General features: G+C 42.3%; 2 protein-coding genes across 2 annotated transcripts in view; one reads left to right on the forward strand and one right to left on the reverse strand.

The window, feature by feature from the left end:
- The window catches only part of LOC113407398 (putative RNA polymerase II subunit B1 CTD phosphatase RPAP2), a 68,506-nt gene extending 56,227 nt beyond the window's left edge, over positions 1 to 12,279 (reverse strand). Inside the window, exons 1-5 of the mRNA XM_026655864.1 lie at positions 12,126 to 12,279; positions 10,008 to 10,053; positions 7,531 to 7,645; positions 5,849 to 5,947; positions 4,182 to 4,247 (exon numbers count right to left, since the gene is read on the reverse strand). Coding sequence (XP_026511649.1) covers positions 4,182 to 4,247; positions 5,849 to 5,947; positions 7,531 to 7,645; positions 10,008 to 10,053; positions 12,126 to 12,192 — 393 coding nt within the window. The 5' untranslated portion in view covers positions 12,193 to 12,279. The remainder of the gene's footprint in view (positions 1 to 4,181; positions 4,248 to 5,848; positions 5,948 to 7,530; positions 7,646 to 10,007; positions 10,054 to 12,125) is intronic.
- A 3,650-nt stretch (positions 12,280 to 15,929) lies between these two features.
- Positions 15,930 to 22,635, forward strand: part of LOC113407359 (glomulin-like) — a 37,182-nt gene continuing 30,476 nt past the window's right edge. The window contains exons 1-4 of the mRNA XM_026655769.2: positions 15,930 to 15,935; positions 16,328 to 16,453; positions 20,078 to 20,197; positions 21,145 to 21,253. Of these exons, the coding sequence (XP_026511554.1) occupies positions 15,930 to 15,935; positions 16,328 to 16,453; positions 20,078 to 20,197; positions 21,145 to 21,253 (361 nt within the window). The remainder of the gene's footprint in view (positions 15,936 to 16,327; positions 16,454 to 20,077; positions 20,198 to 21,144; positions 21,254 to 22,635) is intronic.

A 22,635-nucleotide genomic window follows, 5' to 3' on the forward strand; every position in this document is an offset into this window, starting at 1 on the left:
TCAGTTCATCTGCAAATTTGACACCATCAGCTCAGGATTAAACAAAGACTGTGAATGGCTAGCCAACTACAAAAGCAGTTTCTCCTCCCTTGGTGTTCACACCTCAACTGCTAGAAGAGGGCATCATCCTCCCTGATTGAACTAACCTCGTTATCTCTAGCCAGGGCCGGCTCCAGGCACCAGCCCACCAAGCTGGTGCTTAGGGCGGCACCTGGAGGGGGGCGGCGCGGCGCTCCGGCCCGAGAGCGGGGCCGCGACTGGGCTCGCTGCCCTCCCCGGCGGGGCTCGCCGCCCTCCCCCCGGCGCAGCCTCTGGCCACCGGGGACAGCGGAGCCCCGGCGGGGCTCGCCGCCGGGGACAGCAGAGCCCCGGCGGGGCTTGCCGCCCTCCCCCCGGCGCAGCCTCTGGCCGCCGGGGAAAGCGGAGCCCCGGCGGGGCTCGCCGCCCTCCCCTGCCGCGTGGGGGAGGGGGGCAGGGCGGCGGGAGGCTTTTTTGCCTGGGGCGGCAAAAAAGCCAGAGCCGGCCCTGTCTCTAGCCTTACTCACTCTTGCTTGCATATTTATACCTGCCCCTGGAAATTTCCACTACATGCATCCGAAGATGTGGGTATTCACCCACGAAAGCTCATGCTCCTATATGTCTGTTAGTCTATAAGGTGCCACAGGACTCTTTGCTGCATCCTCTGCTCCGTATCTCAAAACATGAAGTTCAAAGAATGCCGAATATAAGATTATACCTGCAATTCCTGCCACTTTATTTTACTCTGCACCACAACACTTCCCCATCCCCATAAAGGTATAAGATTGAGGAATTAAATAAAATACTAAAGATTTTAAAAGGTAGATGGAAGAACAGTTTAAGCAGTGAATGGACCTTGTTCTACAAGGTGGTTAGTGCTTCCTGTTGTAGTAGGAAGAGGGCCTGAAATATATGCATCCGAAGAAGTGGGTTGTAGCCCACGAAAGTTTATGCTCTAATAAATTTGTTAGTCTCTAAGGTGCCACAAGTACTCCTGTTCTTTTGGCCTGAAATATAAGCCCTCGTATCAAAGGCCTGAGCTAAAGTAATGGTTAAAACTTGCTAATATAAAGCAAAGTTAAGCTGTGAGCAAGAGGCAGCCCCTGCTCACAGAATCTGGCAAGAACATGGCTGATATTGCAAAAACACACATTCCTAAGTAGTGCTAGGCATAAAAATATATAAGCAAACATTCCAGAAAGATGGTACCAAATAGGGTTGCCAACTTTCTACTCACACAAAACCGAACACCCTTGCCCCACCCCTCCTCTGAGGTCCTGTCCCCTGCTTATTCCATTCTCCCCCCCCATCGCTCGCTCTCCCCACCCTCACTCACTCATTTTCACTGGACTGGCTCAGGAGGTTGGGTTGCGGGAGGGGGTGAGGGCTCCGGCTGAGGGTGCGGGCTCTAGGGTGGGGTTGGGGATGAGGGCTTTAGGGTGTAGGAGGGTGCTCCAGGCTGGGACTGAGGTTCAGATGGGGGGGGATCAGGGCTGGGGAAGGTGCGGGAGGGGTCAGGGGTGCAGGCTCCGGGCGGTGCTTATCTCAAGCAGCTCATGGAAACAGCGGCATGTCCTCCCTCCGGCTCCTACGCGGAGGCATGGCTAGGTGGCTCTGCGTGCTGCCCCGTCCGCAGGCACTGCCCCCACAGCTCCATTGGCTGCAGTTCCCGGCCAATGGGAGCTTCAGAGCCGGCGTTTGGGGCAGGTACAGCGTGTGGAGCCCCCTGGCTGCCCCTAAACGTAGGAGCCAGAGGGGGGACATGCCGCTGCTTCCAGAAGCTAAGCGGAGCCACGGCAGGCAGGGAACCTGCCTTAGCCCCGCTGTGCCATCGACTGGACTTTTAACGGCCCGGTGAGCGGTGCTGACCGAAGCCACCAAGGTCCCTTTTCGACCAGGCGTTCCAGTCGAAAACTGTACACCTGGCAACCCTAGTACCAGAACACCTCGATACCAAACACATTCCCCAAAGATAACAGGAACACACTGGCTCATCCTAAAGATAAGGTCAGGATGACAGCATGATGGATAGAGATGTTTTGATCTAAGCAACATGTATACGGTAATGGGTGGCACCCAAATCCGTCAGGGGTAATACATAACTTATTTGTATCTGTGTATAAAAATTTATCTCAGAGGAAGTGTCTTTGGCTGGCCTAGGGGATAATGGAAAGTCCCGCCATTAACTCAGCTAGTCCATTGCAACAGGCATACATGTGTTAGTGTACCTGTAACCACTGATCCAGGACATTAGGACCGTGCTTCATTAACAATAAACCTGACCAAGTGCCTTCGCTACGACCTGAGTCTGTGGATCTATTGGGCAGTTTAAATTGGAGCCTTCTATACGGGCTATCTGGCCAGGGTCAGTACAGCACGCAGAAAGAACACACACACGCAGCCAAACATCTGACCACATCTGTAAGATGCAGCTCACCAGATTCATAAATGATCTGGAAAAAAGGGTGAACAGTGAGGTGGCTAAATTTCAGATGATACAAAATTACTCAAGATAGTTAAGTCCAAAGCAGACTGCAAAGAGTTACAAAGGGAATCTCACTAAACTGGGTGACTGGACATCAAAATGGCCGATGAACTATAAGCTGGTAAGTGCAAATTAATGCACATTGGAAAGCATAATCCCAACTATACATACAAAATTACAGGGTTTAAATAAGCTGTTACTACTCAGGAAAGAGCTTGGAATCATCGTGGATAGTTCTCTGAAATCATCCACTCAATGTGAAGCAGCAGTCAAAAAAGCTAACAAAGTGTTAGGAACAATTAGGAAAGGAATAGACAATAAAACAGAAAATATCATAATGCTACTATATATATATATCCAGCGTATGCCCACACCTTGAATACTGCATGCAGTTCTGGTCACCCCATCTCAAAAAAAGATATATTAGAATTGGAAAAGGTACAGAGAAGAGCAACAAAAATGATTAGAGATATGCAAGGAGCGCTTAAAAGACTGGGACTGTCCATCTGAGAAAAAGAAACAACTAAGGGGGGGATATGACAGAGGTCTATAAAATTATGAATAGTGTGGAGAAAGTGAATAAGGAAGTGTTATTTACCCCTTCATATAACACAAGAACCAGGAGTCACCCAATGAAATTAGTGGGCAGCAGGTTTAAAACAAAAAAAAAAGGAAGAATTTCTTCACCCAATGCAGTCAACCTGAGGAACTCATTGCCATGGGATACAGCGAAGGCCAAAATTATAACTAGCTTCAAAAAAGCATTAGGTAAGTTCATGGAGAATAAAACTGTCAATGGTTATTAGCCAAGATGATCAGGGACACAACCCCATGCTCCAGGTGTCCTTAAACCTCCAACTGCCAGAAGCTGGGAGTGGATGACAGGGGATGGATCATTTGAAATTGCCCTGTTCTATTCATTCTCTCTGATGCATCTGGCACTGGCCACTGTCAGAAGACAGGATACAGGGCTAGACGGATCACTGCTCTGACCCAGTATGGACATTATGTATGGAGAGAAGAGAGAGAAAACTCTCGGCTCATATGATAGGCTGGCAGTGCTATTCTGCATAGATCCCGCTGGGAAATGCCAAGGGATGCCTTTGATTCACTATTGCAAACAGATTATGAACTCTGTACCTAATATAAGGGAGCAGTTGCCTAGAAATAGGGTCTAAGTTGCAGAGTAATCAAAAAAGAACACTAGGAGTAGTCAAGCTGTTGGTGGGCTTAGGATGGAATTTGTGCTACGCTGTTGTTAGTTTCTTTGTCAATAAAAATCCAACTGTATGATGGGGATGAACTTTGACCTTATGAAAACTATGTAATCTTTGATTTGGAGGAGGCTGAGAAAGCCACCTGCTCACAAATGTATCTGCAATATATCAGTATTGTCAGATTTGAATTTACATGCAAATAAGATCTTTCTGTTGGATTGCAACTGTCTGCACTGTGTTCCTTTTAAATATAAGCATAATATAGCATTTTCCTTTCAAAGGTAGGTAGCATCTAGAGACAGAGTGGTTATCTATTTTATACTCTACAGGTTTGTAAAACCCATTTTGCTAATAACAAAATGTATATTGGTGATTGAACAAGGTTTGGTAAGAAAGCCGTTGCAAAAATAAATGTAGGAGACAACATTAGATACATGTTAGAGGAAGACTTGAAACCTTACCTTTCTTTCTGTAATATCATAAACTTTGTTTGTTTTTGTTGAAACTCTGTACTTCTGTTTTGGCACCTAAAAAGGAATACACTTACCAATGAGACCAGGAAAATAACTTCAGATCAATCTTTTGTTTTAAACCAACTGTTTAAACTGTTGTATGGAGAGCTGCAGGAGGCCTCTGTGCTAGCTGTGAGTCCCCCACTCTAACTCCACATTGGTGAGGCTCCTATGAAGCTGTCCTACAAGTCATGCCCTCTGACTACCACAGAGATGGCTCCACGGAGCAGATAAAATAGTAGCCCAGGTAAATCTCTGCGGGGCCAGAGGAAGGACCATGTAAGAGATTTCCTCCCTTCTAACACATAAACCCGACCCAGTAGAGAGCTCTTTGCCGAGTGTTAGGAAGGGAGACAATAGTGCTAAAGGTGTTTGACACTCCCCATCATGTGCAACCACACACAGAGCATCCTCCACTCTGTATGAAGGTATTGGATGACACAATCTGGTCATCTGTCATCAGTATTTAATTGAAGTATTTCAAACATGTAACAGAAATTGCATCCCCCAAAACCCCCACAAAATAGACTTTCTTATATGTTATAAAGCATGAGTTGGAGCTAATGATTAGATGCAGTGTCCAAATCTATGAAATTAGCAATATCCTTTAACATTTGATCTAGAAAATCTTATGCTAAATAGTGCTTTTATCCCATGGAAATAAGAGTCTTAGAAACATGTAAGACATAGATCTTTCACTTTAGTTTAAGGAGAACACAGATTATTTTTTCTTTTCCTGACTATATTTGCCATACTGGAATTACTAAATTGATACTATTGTCATAAGACTTCAATTGTACAACAGAGGCTAGTCCTATTTTGTATTATGATATGACATTAATAGAGAGATTAAACTCCAGAAACAAGTAGATCTAGATGTCAGAGTACAAATACCAGTACCATGGAAATTTACTTACTTAAAGTGTCAAATTTAGGGATTGAGAGCATTAATGTTACTTTTTAAATCTAGGAAGTGTTATTTCCTACTTGTAATAGAAAAGCATTAAACAGATTTAACTAGTTACCTACTATACTGCAGCTAGCATTACAACACAGTTTATGTAACTGTACTTCACACTCTGAAGTCTCATTTATGCTTCCTGAGGGCCTATGCAGATAGATCTATACCTCTGCGATCACTCCAAGTCCCCCAATATAACACCACAGTAGTGAGGCTCCTATGAAGCCATCCCATCCAGACAAGTGACAAAGAGTTCTAAAATGTATCCATGGGGAAATATTGTCTTTAAACATTATAAGCCCTCTTTTCCCATGGAGATATGTGCTTTCACTGAAAAGAAAACTCTAGGATGGGAAATAAACTTTTCCTGTTGCACAGCTGGAGTCATGAATCCATAATGTTTAATCCATATTATTCTTTGTCAGTTTACAAAGATGACAAAGGATTCAGTCATGCAGTAGTGATAGCCAAATAAGCAAATTCAACCTTTCCCCTTAATTAAGAGAGATTTTAGGGGGGAGCAACAGGACCTTCACCTGGGAGTAACACAGAATGTTTCCTGCTCAGATGATTAGAATGACAAAGAGAGAATGGATAAGATAAAGAAAGGCTCAAGAGCTCTTAACATCAAAATATTAATTAAAAAGGAACTTACATTTTCTAGCCCATTTCGACATAAGGGATAGCCACAGAGTTTGATGATAAAACGCTCCTCCACAGCATCCTTATAGTGAGATGGGGTAATAAAACTTCCCTAAAATCATTAGAAAATAGTTCAACAGACTTACTTTAAAAGCATTCACTGTATCATAACTCTCAAAACTCAGAAGTACATGAATGCTTAAGTTTGTTCATAAAAAAAATTAGTAAAACCACTACTATTTAAAAAGCAGAAGTTAAAAGATTAAGAATGGTAATGGGGTAAGCACACATAGTAAGAGATGAGAGCAAGTGTATAGACAGTACTATTATCAACATCTTATATTTTTACTTAGATAACTTTGTGATAAAGTTATTTCCGCAGTTTCCCTCTCTGTCAGTAAATGGCTAATATTTCCACTGCGTATATAGCTTAATTGACACTTTTTACATGGTACACATTATAAATCTAGTGACACTTTTCATGCTTTTACATTTATATTATTGTTTAAGTGATGAATACTGAGTAAAATAACTGTGCTTATGGCCTTGGGCACAATTTGAAGAAAAGGTACACCCAAAATATGGATGTTTTTGGTAAGTCTGTCCAGCTAAATATTTTTCAAGAGTACCCAAGCCATGGTACATACCTTGCCAAAAATGTTCAGCACCAAGTAGAAGAGAACTTGTTTTATAGAAGCTGAACTCAGATTCAACTGCAAAAATGTTTGCCCAGATCATATACATATAACATATACATGAGATAAAATATAATAGAGCATTTGTCGGGTATCTTCACAAGAGTGTTTCAGCTTAACACTTTCATGCTAATGCCTGCAACATAATATATTCCCCATGGACCAGATTCTACATCCCTTACATCATGCTGAATAATACTATCTGTGACCTGGATCATATCAGATCATATATTTTATCATATCATATATATATATGGATTCAGAGCAGGCCCTCTGCACATGGCTCTCTCTCCTACTGTGTGCAGAGGAAGCTCAGCCACATATTAAGTTCTGCAGGGCCAACTGGGAGTAGCCAGAAAAGATATACAACCTGGAGCTGTATTATCTTTTCTGCAGAGCCTCACCTGGGGAAACCACAACACGGGTAGTCTTTGAATTGCTCTAGTGAAGCTGTGGTGCCAGGGAAGTCATATGGGGCAAAGGGTGGTATCATGGGGCCTTTCTCTAAAGCCCCTTCCCACAGAGGAGATGATCTGATCCTAACTTTTTACACCACACTCATCAATCTGGAATCCATGAGCCACTAAAGGCAGTGGAACTACTCACCTAAGTAAGCAATACTCATCATGATTAAGGCTGGCAAAACCAGGCCTTTAAAAATAAGACATATTTTCACAGTGGAAATATTAAAAGCAAGAACAGAGGAGGGTACATTAGCACTGAAAGAGAAACTGGATGATTGAATGGTTATTACCCTAACAAATTTGCTACAAGAATTAAAAAGAACTTTAAGAACATAAGAACGGCAATACTGGGTCAGACCAAAGGTCCATCTAGCTCAGCATCCTGTCTTTCGACAGTGGCCAATACCAGGTGCTTCAGAAGGAACGAACAGAACACGTAACCATCAAGTGATCCACCCCGTCGCCCATTCCCAGATTCTGGCAAAGAGAGACTAGAGACTCAAATTAGTATAAGAACTTGCAAAAGAAACACGTACACAATTCACGAGGAACTCTTCTGTAATATCTTCCTCCAATAGCTGTTCAACAACACGCAGAGCTTTTTTCTCATATTCAAACTTCTTTCTAATAGCAGCCTCAAGTGCTGCCCTCCTACAATAGAGTAAACATTGAATTACATAGACAGCACTTTACCATACACAATTCTCTCAAACATATCTTTTGTCTCTCTCCTATACAAAGTGTAGCATTTTAATGCTCTGGTATGCATTTTGCTACGATGACCTCACACAGCAATGTATTCCACTTAGACTAGAATTTTGTGGCAACCAGGAACCATTAAGTGAGTTTTCCCAAACTTGGTTTGGCATTCCGCCCCCCAAGTTCTTGGAGAAGTATCCAGGCCTTCTCCCACAGGCAGTCTGAACAATCTTTATTGGAGAAAACAGTTCATTTGGGAAGTAAATACATCATTGCAACAGGATTAATATGTAGCTCTGAACCAGTGCCCAAGTAAAAGGCAAAAGATTTAGTAAATGAAGCACAACATCCAGAAGTCAGGACTGTAAGAAAAGCAGCATGTAAATGTTTTCCCACACGTACTCTGGTTAGTGGGTGACATTTTTCTTTTAATAGCAAAAACCTTCATGCCCTTAGGTGGAACAGCTGGCTGGACAAGAAGATTGGGACTGGGATGAAGAGCCTAGGAAGGTAATGAAAAGAACTCAGACAGAGACAGGTTGGAAGGAACAGGGGCAGAAGGATACATGCCCCCCTCTAGAGACTGGAATGGAACCCAAGATTCCCAAGTCTCACCATTCCTCTGCTGTCAGCAAATATCTGTGAAGCTCAATGGCACAGCATGCATCTCATCCCCCTCTAGTGTCTGAACCATGTTGAGGATGACAACATACTGCTCCTACCAATTATTCCATTAGCTCAAGAGGCAGAAGTCTGTGCTATACATCTAAAGATTACAACCAGCCATGGCAGAGTTCTGTTTTGTTTTTAATAATTTCAATGGATAATATGAATGTGTATTTTTAAGCATCTTTTTCTCGATTTTAACAGATTTAAATTTTCACAGTTGCACAAAATGATGAGTTTTAACATTTTTTTCTATTTTTATCTATTTCAATGTTCACAAGTGTGGGAAATTATGGAGATCAGACAAGAGGGGGAGTAAGACAATAATTATTTAATGACAGCAGATGCTGAGATTCAAAAAGTTATAAACTTTATAACCATTAAAACACAGACAGTATATTTTGACATGTGATGTTGACAAAGTGAATATCCTTAAAGCAAACTCAAATAAGCTCTCAAGCACCATTTTTCTTACTTTGCCTATCCGTAAATTTCAGTCATAATCAATTGAAATAATGTTTTTGCTGGTTTGCATGTGTATGGTGAAATCAATGTTTACCAACAAAAATTCAAGTCGAGTTATAACCTTGCTGCTGGAAGTTCCACATGATGGAACTTGTTTTTTTCAGTTTGCTTTCTTTAAAAAACCTAGGAAACACATAAAAAACTAAATTAAAAGAATGTTAAGATTGAAAAGTCAAGCTCTCAAAAGTTAAGAAATGCGAGAACTGAGGTTACCTGAACAAAACCTAATCATGTGTTCCTCACTTTCTGGGTGACTAACTTGAGACCCGGGGGTCTGATCTGCATAAGCACTGAGCAGTCACAGCTACAACTGAAGTCAATGTAAGCTGTGCTTTGAACATATATGGTACTATATAATGCTAAGTACTCTAAAAATGCCCTAGGAATCTCAAAATGGGCAACTCAAAATTCATGGATACTTTCGTCCTTAATACCTCTGTGCCTCATTTTCCCATCTGCAAAATGGAGATGATAATACCTCCTCTGAGCTGAAGGGTGTTGTGAAAATAAATTGTTCGTGAAACATTCAGAGACTTCAGTGATGAGCACCACATAAAAGCCCATGAGGAAGTAAGAATTCTGTAATCAGAGCAAGATTTGAATAGCGTGCAGTAAATAATGCCTGAGACCACACACCAAACAATGAGGAGAAAACAAAATATTTAATGGGGTTTCTCATTACGTGAGCACTGTCCAGTCTGTGCACTGAATAGGCAGGGGTCCTGTGGAAAAAAATAGCAAGTATTTATGCAATTAAAGACTGTATTCATACACACACAGAGGTCAAATTAAGATTGCAGACAGCTCTAATACTGGCATTTCCTAACTTCTGAATGCTTGACTATGCAAAATTTGGCACTCTTAAGTTTGTGAATGTAATTAATTGTTACCTTAGGATAAGGTAGGCATATGATAACTCAAGACAAATCTGCGGGGTTGCTTAAAGCATCTTACAGTGCTGAATAGCAGACAAACTTACCTACTATTCTAATAATATTTAGCATCTCCTATACATAGTTATTGAAGTTTCTGAAAAAGCACAAAGACATTCTATAAAGAAGAGAGAACTCTAAAGTAAAGTAAACAATTGCTATTACTGTATAACATTAGTTAGATATCATACCTTTGTGCTACATCTTCATTTTTCAAAATACTTGATTGTTTATTTCCTAGTAATAAAATAATATATAAATCAATGTACCTTTTAACTTTCAAAGTAACAAAACATCCATTTGTGGCTCATACGTTTCCATACATAAATGGCTTCAAGGAAGACATATTTGCACACAAGCCAAACCATAAGCAACTACTTGGAAACCTGTGCTTCTGGGGGCGTCTAAATGGATAGCTGCAGCAGTTTTTAACTAAATACTCAGCAGCAAGACCAAATAATAAGTTGGCACAGTATCTACTGGTGAACTACAGGGCAGGGAGGAATAAATCATTTTAGTCCTGTACATTGTCCAAAAAAAACAAGTTAAGGGGACACTATCAACTGGGAATGGTGGTGTCACATTTCTGCCTGAAGATTTTGTGCCAACTGTATTTCCTAGGGATTCTTCCGTAACATTTCCCACCATTGTAATTCCAGTGGTGATAGCAACTGTGGAAATGCTAATGTAGACAAGGCACTGGCTGCCACTGTTTTTTCTGCCCCCTGATGTTGGCTGAATCTGCTCTGAACAGGTGAAATAATATGACCCCCGATTCTGCAACAAGCGCCACATGCACAGACACCTACACCTATGTGGAACACTGCTGACTTTAACAGGAGTTTGACCTACACTAGCTTCTCTTCCCTAACCCATTGCTAGCACAAGTGGCAGAAGGTGTAGGAAATTTCAGATGAATTCTTAACGTAGATGCAACCTAAGCTTCCTGTAACTAAAAAAAGTTTTAGAACCAAGCCCCCCAAAAGACCCAACCCTCCTCCAATATCTTTCTGCCTCCCCAGCTTGTCTTCTTTGTGCAGCTGACAGCACTTAACACAAAGCAATTTCACTGTTTCCCTTGTAGTCAGTCACTCCCTTTTGAAAAGAAACTTCTATACAGAAAGAGGAGCAGAAAAGAATTATGTAAAAAAGGGGAGATTTTTGTTTTTGTTTTTTAACACTTAACACTTTTTCAAAACATGCCATTTAAATGGTACTTGATCAGAAAATAGGCTTGTTTTATTTGTTTAGTTTCAAACAACTTAGGTTGACACCATCCTTAATGGTGCTGCACAATGGGGTCCTCACATGGAAGAAAGTAAAAGTAAAAGCTGCAGCCAACAAGCCACATCCCTAAAGGAGCAACACATGTGGCTCTCGTGGATGCTGGTGCATGTGGCTTAATGCAGTCCATTATGGTCAATTTTATGGTCATAGGATTTTTTAAAATGGAAATTTCATGATTTCAAATGTTTAAATCTGAAATGTCACAGTGTTATAACTGTACGGGGCCTGACTCAAAAGGGGATTGTTGGGGGTTGCAAGGTTATTGCAGGGCGGTCGTGGTATTGCCACCCTTACTTCTGCGCTGCTGGCAGCAGCACTGCCTTCAGAATTGGGCTGCTGGCCAGGAGCCCAGCTCTGAAGGCAGTGCTGCCACCAGCAGCAGTGCAGAAGCAAGGATGGCATGGTATGGCACTGCCAGTCTTACTTCAGCGCTGCTGCCTGCAGAGCTGGGCCCTAGGTCAGCAGCTGCCGCTCTCTGGCTGCCCAGCTCTGAAGGCAGTGCAGAGGTAAGGGTGGCAAATACCGCAACCCCCAGTTTGAGAAAGGCTGGTCTCCCCTGTGAAACTGTATAGTATAGGGTAAAAGCACACACAAGACCAGATTTCACAGTCCATGACACGTTTTTCACAGATGTGAATTTGGTAGTGCCCTACCCATGATATAGTTACAGGATAATACCGTGGCCAGGGCACACCACACCACCAGGCCAGGGGTGGGGATAGCCATACCTCAGGGCTGGGGCCAGGGCCAGCCACAGAGCCCCCCCCAGTGCTGGTGCTAGTACTCTGGGAGCCCTAAACTGGAATATTTTTGCCCCCCTCAACACATACTAATAATGGGGGGCCCTTGAGCTGCTTGAGGCCCTAAGCAATTGCTTAATCTGTTTATGCCAACCACTAACACCCCCCCTCCCCCCCGCGAGGACGGATTGGGTCAGTCCCCTGCGCTGAGCCGGGGAGGGGGTGGGGAGGACGAGGCCACGAGGCCGGGAAGCGGGGGGGGCTGTGTGGTACTAATCCTACCTGCGCGTCTCCGGCTGGATCTCGCCTTCACACCGACCCGCAGCTGCTCCGCCGCCGCCATCATCATCGCCCTTCCCGCCTGACCTCTCACCCGCCGCGGCGCCGGGGGAGGCGGAGCCTGAGACTGGGCACACGGGGCTCGATCCGGGGCGGCCCCTGCGGACGCACGTTAGGTAGGAGGCAGGCGCCGCGCAGTCCTTGCCGCGCCGCGGGGGGAGGGGGCTGGGGAGAAGGACGCGTCACGCTGCCGGGGGGAGCGGCTGCTGCCGCGGGCTTTAGCCCCCTGGCGGAGGGGCCCTTATTCCTCTCCCGGCACGTTCTCTTCATGGCGGGTACCGGGGCCGAGCCGAGCCTCACTGGGGCACCTCCCCAGACATGTCCCCTAGAGCCGGTTCAGAGGGGCGGCTGAGGAGACCCCCCCTAACGACCCGCCCGCCTCCGTTGTTGGAGGACTGGAGCTCGCAGGCCCGTTTACAGCCTCCGCTGTGAGCGACCCACACGGTCTCCCTCCCTCTTTCTCTTCCTTCAGTGCGATGCCCCCGCAGCAGTGGCCCCTGGCGGGGACGGCGATCTGCTTAGTGATTTGCTTTAAGAGACACCAGTTTTATTTAGGCCGAGGGGTATTGAACAGTGTCTGATGTGACTCAGTGCATGGGTTATAATCCCACCTACTGTGCTGAACCTTGTCTAAGAAGATCCCATACAGCCCATCCTCCCCAGACCCAAAGTGTGGCTAGTGGCGATGCGGATGCTTCAGTGTCCCAAAGTGTATGGAGGTTGCCGGGTGCTTTAATCCTTTTTAGGCACTTACAGCTGTGTGGAATAAATTCCCTCACTGAGTCGCATTTTTCATTGGTGTTCGGATCCTTTAAGTAACCCCCAAACTCCAGTGAAATTCCTTGTGTTTGGAGTTATCCATTTGGAGACTGGGGGGAAAAGTTAAATAACTCAAATAGCTTTCAATTTAAAGTTCAGAACAGAGCCTATACTAGACCTCTGTGTATTGGAAATACAGGGGATGTGCCGGGGAGTGAAAGCCAAAACCATAACTAGATTTAAAAAAGAATGAAATAAATTCATGGAGGACAGGTCCATCAATGGCTGTTAACCAAGATGGTCAGGGATACAATCCCATGCTCTGGGTGTGTCTAGTCTCTGACTGCTGTGGGAGTGGATGACAGGGAATGAATAATTGCCCTGTTCTGCTCATTTCTTCTTAAGCACCTGGCATTGGTCACTGTTGGAAGACAGGATTCTGGGTTAGATGGACCATTGATCTGACCCAGTATGACTGTTCTTATGGAGAGCATGTGTGTCAAGTCTGAAATCAAAATGGGTGAAAAATAAAATGTTATAAATGAGTGAAGGGAGTTTGTCAAATATAGCTAATATGTAATTTTTCATAATAACTTAGGGACCTGTCCAGCTTTCACTGAAGTCAGGGAAAAGAATAAGATATCACTGACAACTGGATTAATCACTTAGGCCCCAATCCTGCAATGAGCCCTGAGTCAGTACACCACTACAGCAGCACAGAGCTCAGTGCATGATTTGGGCCTTATTGATGTTGTCAAGTTACTTTGGGCCCCAAATAGAGACTATACATTTGTTTTAAAACAAATTAAAATAGTTCTGGGGGAATGTCACCATTGCTCTTGCAGTGTTGTGAACCCAAACACAACAGCACGTGCTAGTGCAATGCAGGGATTGGCCTGGAATGAAAGATTAAGCTTTAATTAACGATTGTGGTGTGATGAGACCTCCAGGAATACGTCCAACCAAAATTGGCAACCCTAATGCTGAAACAGTTTTTATGGGGGGGGGGTGCTAAGAGCCATTGAACCAAACTAAACTCTGTATATAAGGGAAACTGCTTCAAGACAGGGGGTGTGGCAGCACTCCCAGTTCCAGCACTTATGGGGCAATGAGAACTGCAAAGTAAAACTGACAAGTCTAGGTTCAGTGTTGGAACACAGTGAAATAAAATGCGATAGACTAATTTACTTTTCACTATATTGATAGTCTACTTACATTTATTCTTGTAGTAATCTAAATCCAAGTTTGGATGCTTTTAGTACAATTCGACTTAATGCTGTTCATTTTATGGACCAAATTAATGTATGGTAGTTATTTAAATATATCATGTGAGATAGGTGAGGCCAAGATTTGAAATGGAATGCATGAGGACAGTATATAAAAATGTGTGTACAATTGTGCACCTGTGTATGTTGCATAAATATCAAGATTACATGTTTCAGATAGGTATTTAGGCACTGAACTCGCAATTTGCATGCAGAATCACTGGATGTGTGTACAGACACAGTGCTTGCACGCCCAAATGTAGGCATAACAAATCCTCAGGCTTTTTTTTTACTATTAAATAAAAATGAGATTTACATGTGTCCAGTAGGCATTAGGCGGTGATCCTGATTATGTAGAGATTTAAGCATTTGCTTAATTTTATGCATGTGAGTAGTCTTATTGCCTTCAATGGGAACGATTTGAGACCGTCTCCCTCTACAGGTGAAAGGCTAGCATAGTGTCTAGCCCATTGTGTCGGTCAGGCTCTCTTAAAATTCATTAGTAGGTTTAAAGATACCAACACCTAAATGACAAGATATACTTCTGGATTAAATTTAGCAGTGACGGAGCTTTGATTTAATAAAAATGTCTAGACAGTAAAAAGAAACAAACAATATCCTACATTCCAATCATAGAGCAAATAAACTATACATACTATATATGATGATTACTTTCTTCAACAGCGAATCATTTATTCCCAATTGCAACATTGAAGTTTTAGGGTGCCACAACTGCCTCGCAAAATCTTATGCCTCAAAAACTGATTCTATAGCTATGATATTCTGAATCTGTAACCTATACAACCTATTAATTGTGTCACATCACATCTATTTCATTTTTGTTCCACAAAGACAGCAAAGGAATTTTGATCCTTATGCAATGGACTTTCTGTTAATAGTTGGACAATTCCTCTCTCTAGGTACAGTATGCATGCTCTTTCTTGTTTCCTATAAATAAGCAATAGCAGTGGCTGCATGCACAGGAGGTGGTGGAATGAAAGAACACCCTGCATTTCTGAACTCTTTTCTCTTCTCTTTTCCCTCGTGTTCTTTCATTCAGCCTCCTTAACTTCTCCCAACAATGACTAATCTTTTCTCATTTCTCCATCTGTTAGCTGTTTTACCAGTCGGGACTTGCTAAAATGTGATAATTTTTAATCTCCATCTTAAATCCAGTATAATATTGAATATAATGTTATAACAATATGTGACTCAGTACTGTACTCTAATTTATGACAGAGCTTTTCAGTGTCATAGGAACAAAGTCAGGATATGATGGCAACTGAGGAACTTCAAGCCATTATACAAAGATGCGTAAGTAACTTCCTTTTTTAAAAAAGATAGTAAAAGTTATAGAAACTGGCATTGCCTACATCTGCGTGTACTATATTTAAATAAAAAAGCAGGGGAGCTTTCGATAGCGCTCTTCATGACCATGCAGGTTTAGTTTCCATTGCCTGCTCCCTGGTTCTTGTCCTAGGACTGCTACTAGCATCTGACCCTTGCCTCTTGGACGATAGGCAGGAGCATATAGAAGAAAATGTACCTCTCCAAAAGATTTGGTGTAATCTCAGGTCAGGGAAAGTGTTATTGAGAGACTGGCATGTGTTCTGTAGTAATTACTAGTATCTGTTTTACTCCTTGAGGAATTGTGCGCCACTGCGGTGCAGCAGAAAAATGCCACCCCCACTGAGCTGCCCGCACCCAGATTGCGCCACACAGAATGCGGGTACTCTTGAGGGAATTCTGATCCAAAAAATAAAAAAATTTAAAATTCTGCAAAGTTCTGCATATTTTATTTGTCAAAATAACACAGAAACACAATAATAATATCACACCATTTTCAATTATTTTGGTAATTTATTTCAAAATATTAGTAAATAATTGAAAATGGTGTGATTATAATGTGTTATTTTGCAGAATTTTTAACTCTTTTGATGCAGAATTTTTAACTTTTTTGGTGCAGCGTTCCCTAAGGAGTATTCTCGTGTCTAAATGATGTATCATAGGTATAGTAAAAACTAAACTACAGCTATAATAAATTGTATTTAAACTCAAATTTGGGTTTGTTTGTGATTTACATTATATAAATGTAAAGTTAAAGATAAATTTTCATTGTAGCAAATCCTAAAAGAAGAAGATTTCAAAGGAGAAGATTTTAATCTTTTTCAAGTAGCAGGCCAGAAGTGCTTAGAAGAGGGTTATGCAGCAGAAGTATTAGAAGTAATTCAAAATGAGAAAAATAAGGTAAGTTTAAATCTGCATCTGTGTGTATTTTAGTGGTATACATTAAACACATAGGTAAATAGGTTAAATTTTGCATATTCCAGCTGTTTATACATTGCTTTATTCTTAGTATCTTTGTAAGCCTCCTATACCATATAGTACCCACAAGGATGTACAATTTCAGGGCACTGTACCAGGTATACACTGAAAGACATATACAGTTTGTATAGACCCAGATTCTTCTTTCTGTGAAGCTGTTTTGGCAATGGTTACTGGACCTGAAACAAACATAGCCAACCAGAAGAGGTCACCCCAGAGTAGGCGGATCCTTTCATGTCATACAGGCATGCTAGTGGCTCCTACATGTGACCACTCCAGGCTGTCAGTGTAGGAAGCAGGGGCTTCCTTGTACTACAGTAATTCTTGACTCTTAGATCAGCCCCTTAGAGCTGTTGTTAGCTGAAGCATCTTAGAGCAGCCCTCAGGCTGCATTGCCTTATGTTGGGGAGCCAGGTTGCTGCACAACTGGTCCAGGATAGAAAGAGTGGAAGAAGTGGATTAAAGCCAACTTTGTATATTACCTCCTGAGCAGTGTACTGTTTAGCTTTAAACAAGGATATGTGGCACAGTGTCCTTAACAAACTCTTTCATTAATGTTTTCCAGTGAGATAAACAGAAAAGAAAAGAGAGATTTTAAGGCAAAATTTAAAAAGGGGAAATGATAGTGACTCTCTGTTGGGTAGAGAGAATTCCAGATGGATGGACTAAAATTGGCCAAGATTTTAATAAGAAAGTGAGCAGACAGGAAGTAACAGAATGAAAGTTCAGAGAAGTATATGACCAGTTTGGGAAACCAGGAGAGCATACTTATATGGGATACAGAGATAGATAGGAAGTCAGAAAAGGTGATGAAGGATGGAATAATTTTGTCCCACTTCATGGAAAGTAGTCTGGTTGCAGCCTCTGTACCCCACTGAATTTTAGAGTAAAGATTTTAAGACCTGAAAAGAACAGTTTACCTCCTTCCTCAAATAGTGTGTTCTCTCTAATTTTGCCTGGAATTTTGCTACTACCATCCAATGAAAGAGTGAGAACACTGCCTATCCCTATTTGCAAAGCACATTCACATACACACCTGGAAATGCATAAGTTTATGTTGACAAACGAGAAAAAACATTCAATGTATATTTTGGAGAATGCTCTTCAGAATATGTATCCATTCTGCCAAATAGGGAAGGAGGAAGGAGATGCCCAGAACATTGTAATGATAAACTTTGTATTCAGGTTAATTACTATGGTATGTTACAACCAGCGGTGATCACAGAATTATAGAAATGCAAGGTTGGAGGGGTCCTCGAGAGGTCATCTAGGTAAGCCTCCAGCATGGAGTTAGGACAAATATATCTTGACCATACCTGACAGGTATTTGCCTAACCTTGCCTTAAGAATCTTCAATTACAAGGATTCCACAACCTCCTCTGGAACTATCTTTATAGTTAGAACATTTTTCCTAGTATCGAATCTAAATCTCCTTTACTGCAGATTAATCTGACTACTTCTTATCCTATCTTCTGTGGATATGGAGAACAATTGCTCTCTGTCCTCTGTATAATAGCCCTTAACTATTGTCAGGTCTCCCCTCACTCTTTTTTTCCTCAAACCTAAACATGGTCAGTTTTTTTAACTTGTCCTCATAGATTAGGTTTTCTAAATTTTTGATCATTTATTTCTCTCTCCTCTAGACTCTCTCCACTTTGTCCACATTTTTCTTAAAGTGTGGTGCCCAGAACTGGACACAGTACACCAGCTAAGGCCTCACCAGTGCCAAGCATAGCAGGACAGTTACCTCCTGTGTCTTACATTCAACCCTCCTGTTAATACATCTCAGAATGTTGTTAGCCTTTTTTGCAACTGCATCATATTGTTGATTCATATTCAATTTGTGATCCACTATAACGCCCAGATTCTTTGCAGCAATACTACCACCCAGCCAGTTATTCCCCATTTGTAGTTGTACATCTGATTTTTTCATTCCTAAGTATAATACTATGCACTTGTCTTTACTGAATTTCATCTTGTTGATTTTAGACCAATTCTCCAATTTGTCAAGGTCATTTTGAATTCTAATCCTGTCCTCCAAAGTGCTTGCAACCCCCTCCATCTTGGTGGTGTCTGCAAATTGTATAAGCATGCTTTCCACTCCATTATCCAAATAATTAATGAAAACATTCAATAATACCAGGACAGACGCCTGCAGGATCGCTCTAGCTACGTCCTCCCAGTTTGACAATGAACCATTGCACAGTGAACGTTTTTGAGTATGGTTTTTCAAACAGTTATGCACCCATCTTATAATAATTTCATCTAGATCACATTTCCCTAGTTTGCTTAAGAGTAAAGCTAAGATTTAGTCGTGGGTATTTTTTAGTAAAAGTTATGGACAGGTCACGGGCAATAAAGAAAAAGTCCTGGCCCCGTGACCTGTCCATGACTTCTACTGTGTACTCCTGACTAAATCTTTGGTGTTCTGGTGTGCTCTGGGGGCACAGCTGCTGCTCTGGAGGGGGGCCTCTGGGGCATCCGCTGGTGCTGAGGGGGGAAGGGGGGAGGCTCGGGGCGCTTGCTGGTGGAGGGGCTCTGGGACGCTCACTGGTGCTGGGGGGGGGGGGGGGCCTCCGGGACGCCTGCTGGTGCTGGGGGGGGGCGGCTCCGCCGCTGCTGTCGGGGGGCAGCCCAGGACTGCAGCCACTTCGGGGGCACAACCCAGGACCGCCACTGTTTGGGGGTGCAGCTGGCCCCAGGGCAGACCAATGCAGTTGGCCCCAGGGTCACCTGAGCTGCTCAGGCAGCCCTGGGGTCAGTCAGACTTGCCATCTGCAGAAGTCATGGAGGTCCTGGAAAGTCACAGAATCCGTGACTTCCGTGACAGACTCGCAACCTTACTTATGAGATTGTCATGTGGGACTGTGTCATAAGCTGAACTAAAATCAAGATATGTCACATCAACGCCTTTCCCCCATGCATTATTCCAGTAACCCTGTCAGAGAAGGAAATTAGGTTGATTTGGCATGATTTGTTCTTGACTGATCCATGTTAGCTATTACTTATTACTTTATTGACCTCTAGGTGCTTACAAATTAATTGTTTAATAATTTGTTTTAGGATTTTACCAAGTATCAAAATTAAGCAGACAGCTCTATAATATAATAAAGATAAATACCATGTTTGCCCTTTCCTAGTTGTCTGAGACCTCACCCATCCTTCATGAGTTCTTGAAGATAATTGCTAATTGCTGAGATTGCTTCAGCTATTCCTTAAGTACCCTAGGATCAATTTCATCATGCCCTGCCAACTTGAATACATTTCTAAAAATTGTTTAACCTGTTCTTTCCCTATTCTGACTTGCATTCCTTTCCCCTTATTAATATTAATTGTATTAAGCATCTGGTCACAATTAACTTTTTTAGTGAAAACTGAAGTAAACTAGGCATTAAACACCTCAGCCTTCTTGATGTCATCTATCATTCATCTGTTTGTCATCCATAATTTATTGATTCTTTTTGATGTGTATATATGTATTCATTTAGGATTGTATTTTAAATCCGCTAAATTTTGGCCTGTTTTCTCTGTAAATCTGATTTACAGGTTATTGTCAAGAGTATGGGTTGGAATCTTGTTTGTCCTCTTGTTAGATGTATTTTGAGTTATAAGCAGGAAGATGAGAAGCGAGAACATTGTCTGAAAATACTAGATCAGTTGGTGCAGGTATGTTGTCAAACCATGTAGTCTTAATAAAGGCGAATCTCATATAATTATTGTACAATTACAGAACTTTAAGTGTCTTATTGTTACAATGTTTGTTCTGTAAACCTTAACTTTAATCAGAAAACTTCCTTTAAGTGAATGATAGATTTTCCATGCTGGTCTGGATGTTGTTTAATGATATTAAAGTCCTGATATTTGTTGTCTCTTAGTGAACCTTTGACAGCAATATAAATGTGGAAGAGGGAAGGCAGACAAGTGATCTATAAGATTGGGTGAAAACATATCATTTTGAATTTAATTCAAGCAGTAGAGTACATGCTGAACTTTTTCTTTTACCTCTGCCAGTTAAAGTGGTCTCATATCAAAGTAGAATAAAATGTTATTTGAACATATTAATCTAAATATCCTTACATGTAGCTTCATTCTAAATGCATGTTTTAAAGCAGAAGTTTTCAAACTGTGGGGCGTGCCCCCTTAGAGGGGTGCAAAGGAATGTTCGGGGGGGCTCGGGCCAGCTCCATGCCTGGAGGTTCAGAGGGGGAGCGCTGCCTCCATCCCCTGACTCCCCTCAGCAGGCCACCCAGTCAATGTCGACACCTTCATGCCCAGCACTAGCTCCATCCCCAGAGACCGAGGCACACTCCTTCCCACACCCAGAAACCCCGAGGAGGGAGGAGCAGATATTGGGGGAGCACATCCAAAAATTGTAACTCAAAGGGGGAACTCAGCTCAAAAATGTTGGACACTGCTATTTTAAAGAAAGCATGAGCTTTTTGTGGTTTTTAGGTTTTGTTTTTTTGTAACAATAATGTCCTGGATGTTTTGCATCTTCTGTCATTGCCATGCAAAAACTGTTACAGGTTGGAAGTATGTTTATTATTGTAAAGGTACTTAATGTATTGCTTTGGAGATAAACAACAGTACAATGGCTTGATCCTTTCTTGCAGCTGTGTAATCCAAAGGAACTTTTATTGGGTTTACTTGAGCAGATTGAGCAGACATCTGGGGAACAGATATCCCATACTATTCTGCTCTTGCTTCAGCCTCTGCAGACAGGTAATGAGCACTTTCCTATCTGATTGTATACTTAAACAAAATCGCTTTCCTACTCCAGTTTAGTGCATTAGTTTATCTGCTGTTGAAAAAGATTTGGAACATTTCTCAGCTGATAATTTTATTACTTGTATTTAAAGTAGTGCTGTGCTGTAGAAGACCTAGCGTTCTAGGGGAGCACATGAAGTATAATTTCAGTACTTATTGAGACCTGTTTTAAGAGTGCCTGAGGACACAACAAATGGTTTAAAAGCAGAATATTTCAAATTGGCATCTGCTGAAATGCAATACTCAGCCATTGCTTGTACTAAAAATCTTTATACTTTCTGTGTGTTGCCATCCTCCTCCTCCTGAAACAGTCATCCGTATCTATGACTTTTATTCACTTGCCCTTTATAGATATTGAAAGTTAACCAATTCCTGCATATCAATGAAAATCACAAACTGCATATTTGCTTAAAAAAATACCTGTGAGCTCAGAGGCCAGAATGTAACACCTCTCACCACTGGAAACATTAGCTGTGAATGCAGTTTTTCTAGTGGTGTAAAGCATTACATTTTAGCCTGCAGAAGTTAAAATATATCTGAACTTTTTTTTTATTCATTAGTTCTCTTTTCATTTCAGTTCTGATATATTATTAGTGGCTGCTATCCTGAGACCCACTAGAGCTTAAAATCAATGTTTCTTTCAAACGAATGTCCCCTGTAGATGCAGCATATACCAACAGAAGAAGTTTTTGTTCTGGTATGGGAATACTGCCTCCCTGAATGGCGTTAACTATGCCAACAGAACCACTCTTCTGGAGATTTTGTCAGCACAGCTTTGTCACTAGCATGTGGTTTTTTTTGGTTTTTTTTTCCACACCCCTGACCAATATAGTTATACTGGTATAAGTTTTTAAGTGTAGACCAGGGGTCGGCAACCTTTCAGAAGTGGTGAGCCGAGTCTTCATTTATTCACTTTAATTTAAGATTTCACGTGCCGGTAATACATTTTAATGTTTTTTAGACGGTCTCTCTCTATAAGTCTATATATAATATAACTAAACTACTGTTGTATGTAAAGTAAACAAAGTTTTCAAAATGTTTAAAAAGCTTCATTTAAAATTAAATTAAAATGCTGATCTTAAGCCGCTGGCCTGCTCAGCCCGCTGCCAGCCTGGGGTTCCGTTCACCTAGGCCGGCAGCGGGCTGAGCAGGGCCTGCAGCCGGAACCCCAGCTGGCAAGGGGCCGGCAGCCGGGACCCCAGACCGGCAGCGGGCTGAGCGGGGCCGGGGGCCGGGACCCCAGACCGGCAGCGGGCCGAGCGGCTTCAGCCCGCTGCTGGTCTGGGGTTCCGTCCGCTGGCTCCTGCCAGCCAGGGTCCCGGCTGCCCGCCCCGCTC

This window comes from Terrapene carolina, unplaced genomic scaffold, assembly GCF_002925995.2.
Source record: "Terrapene carolina triunguis isolate 2854851 unplaced genomic scaffold, T_m_triunguis-2.0 Scaffold211, whole genome shotgun sequence".
NCBI classification, from domain to species: Eukaryota; Metazoa; Chordata; order Testudines; family Emydidae; genus Terrapene; species Terrapene triunguis.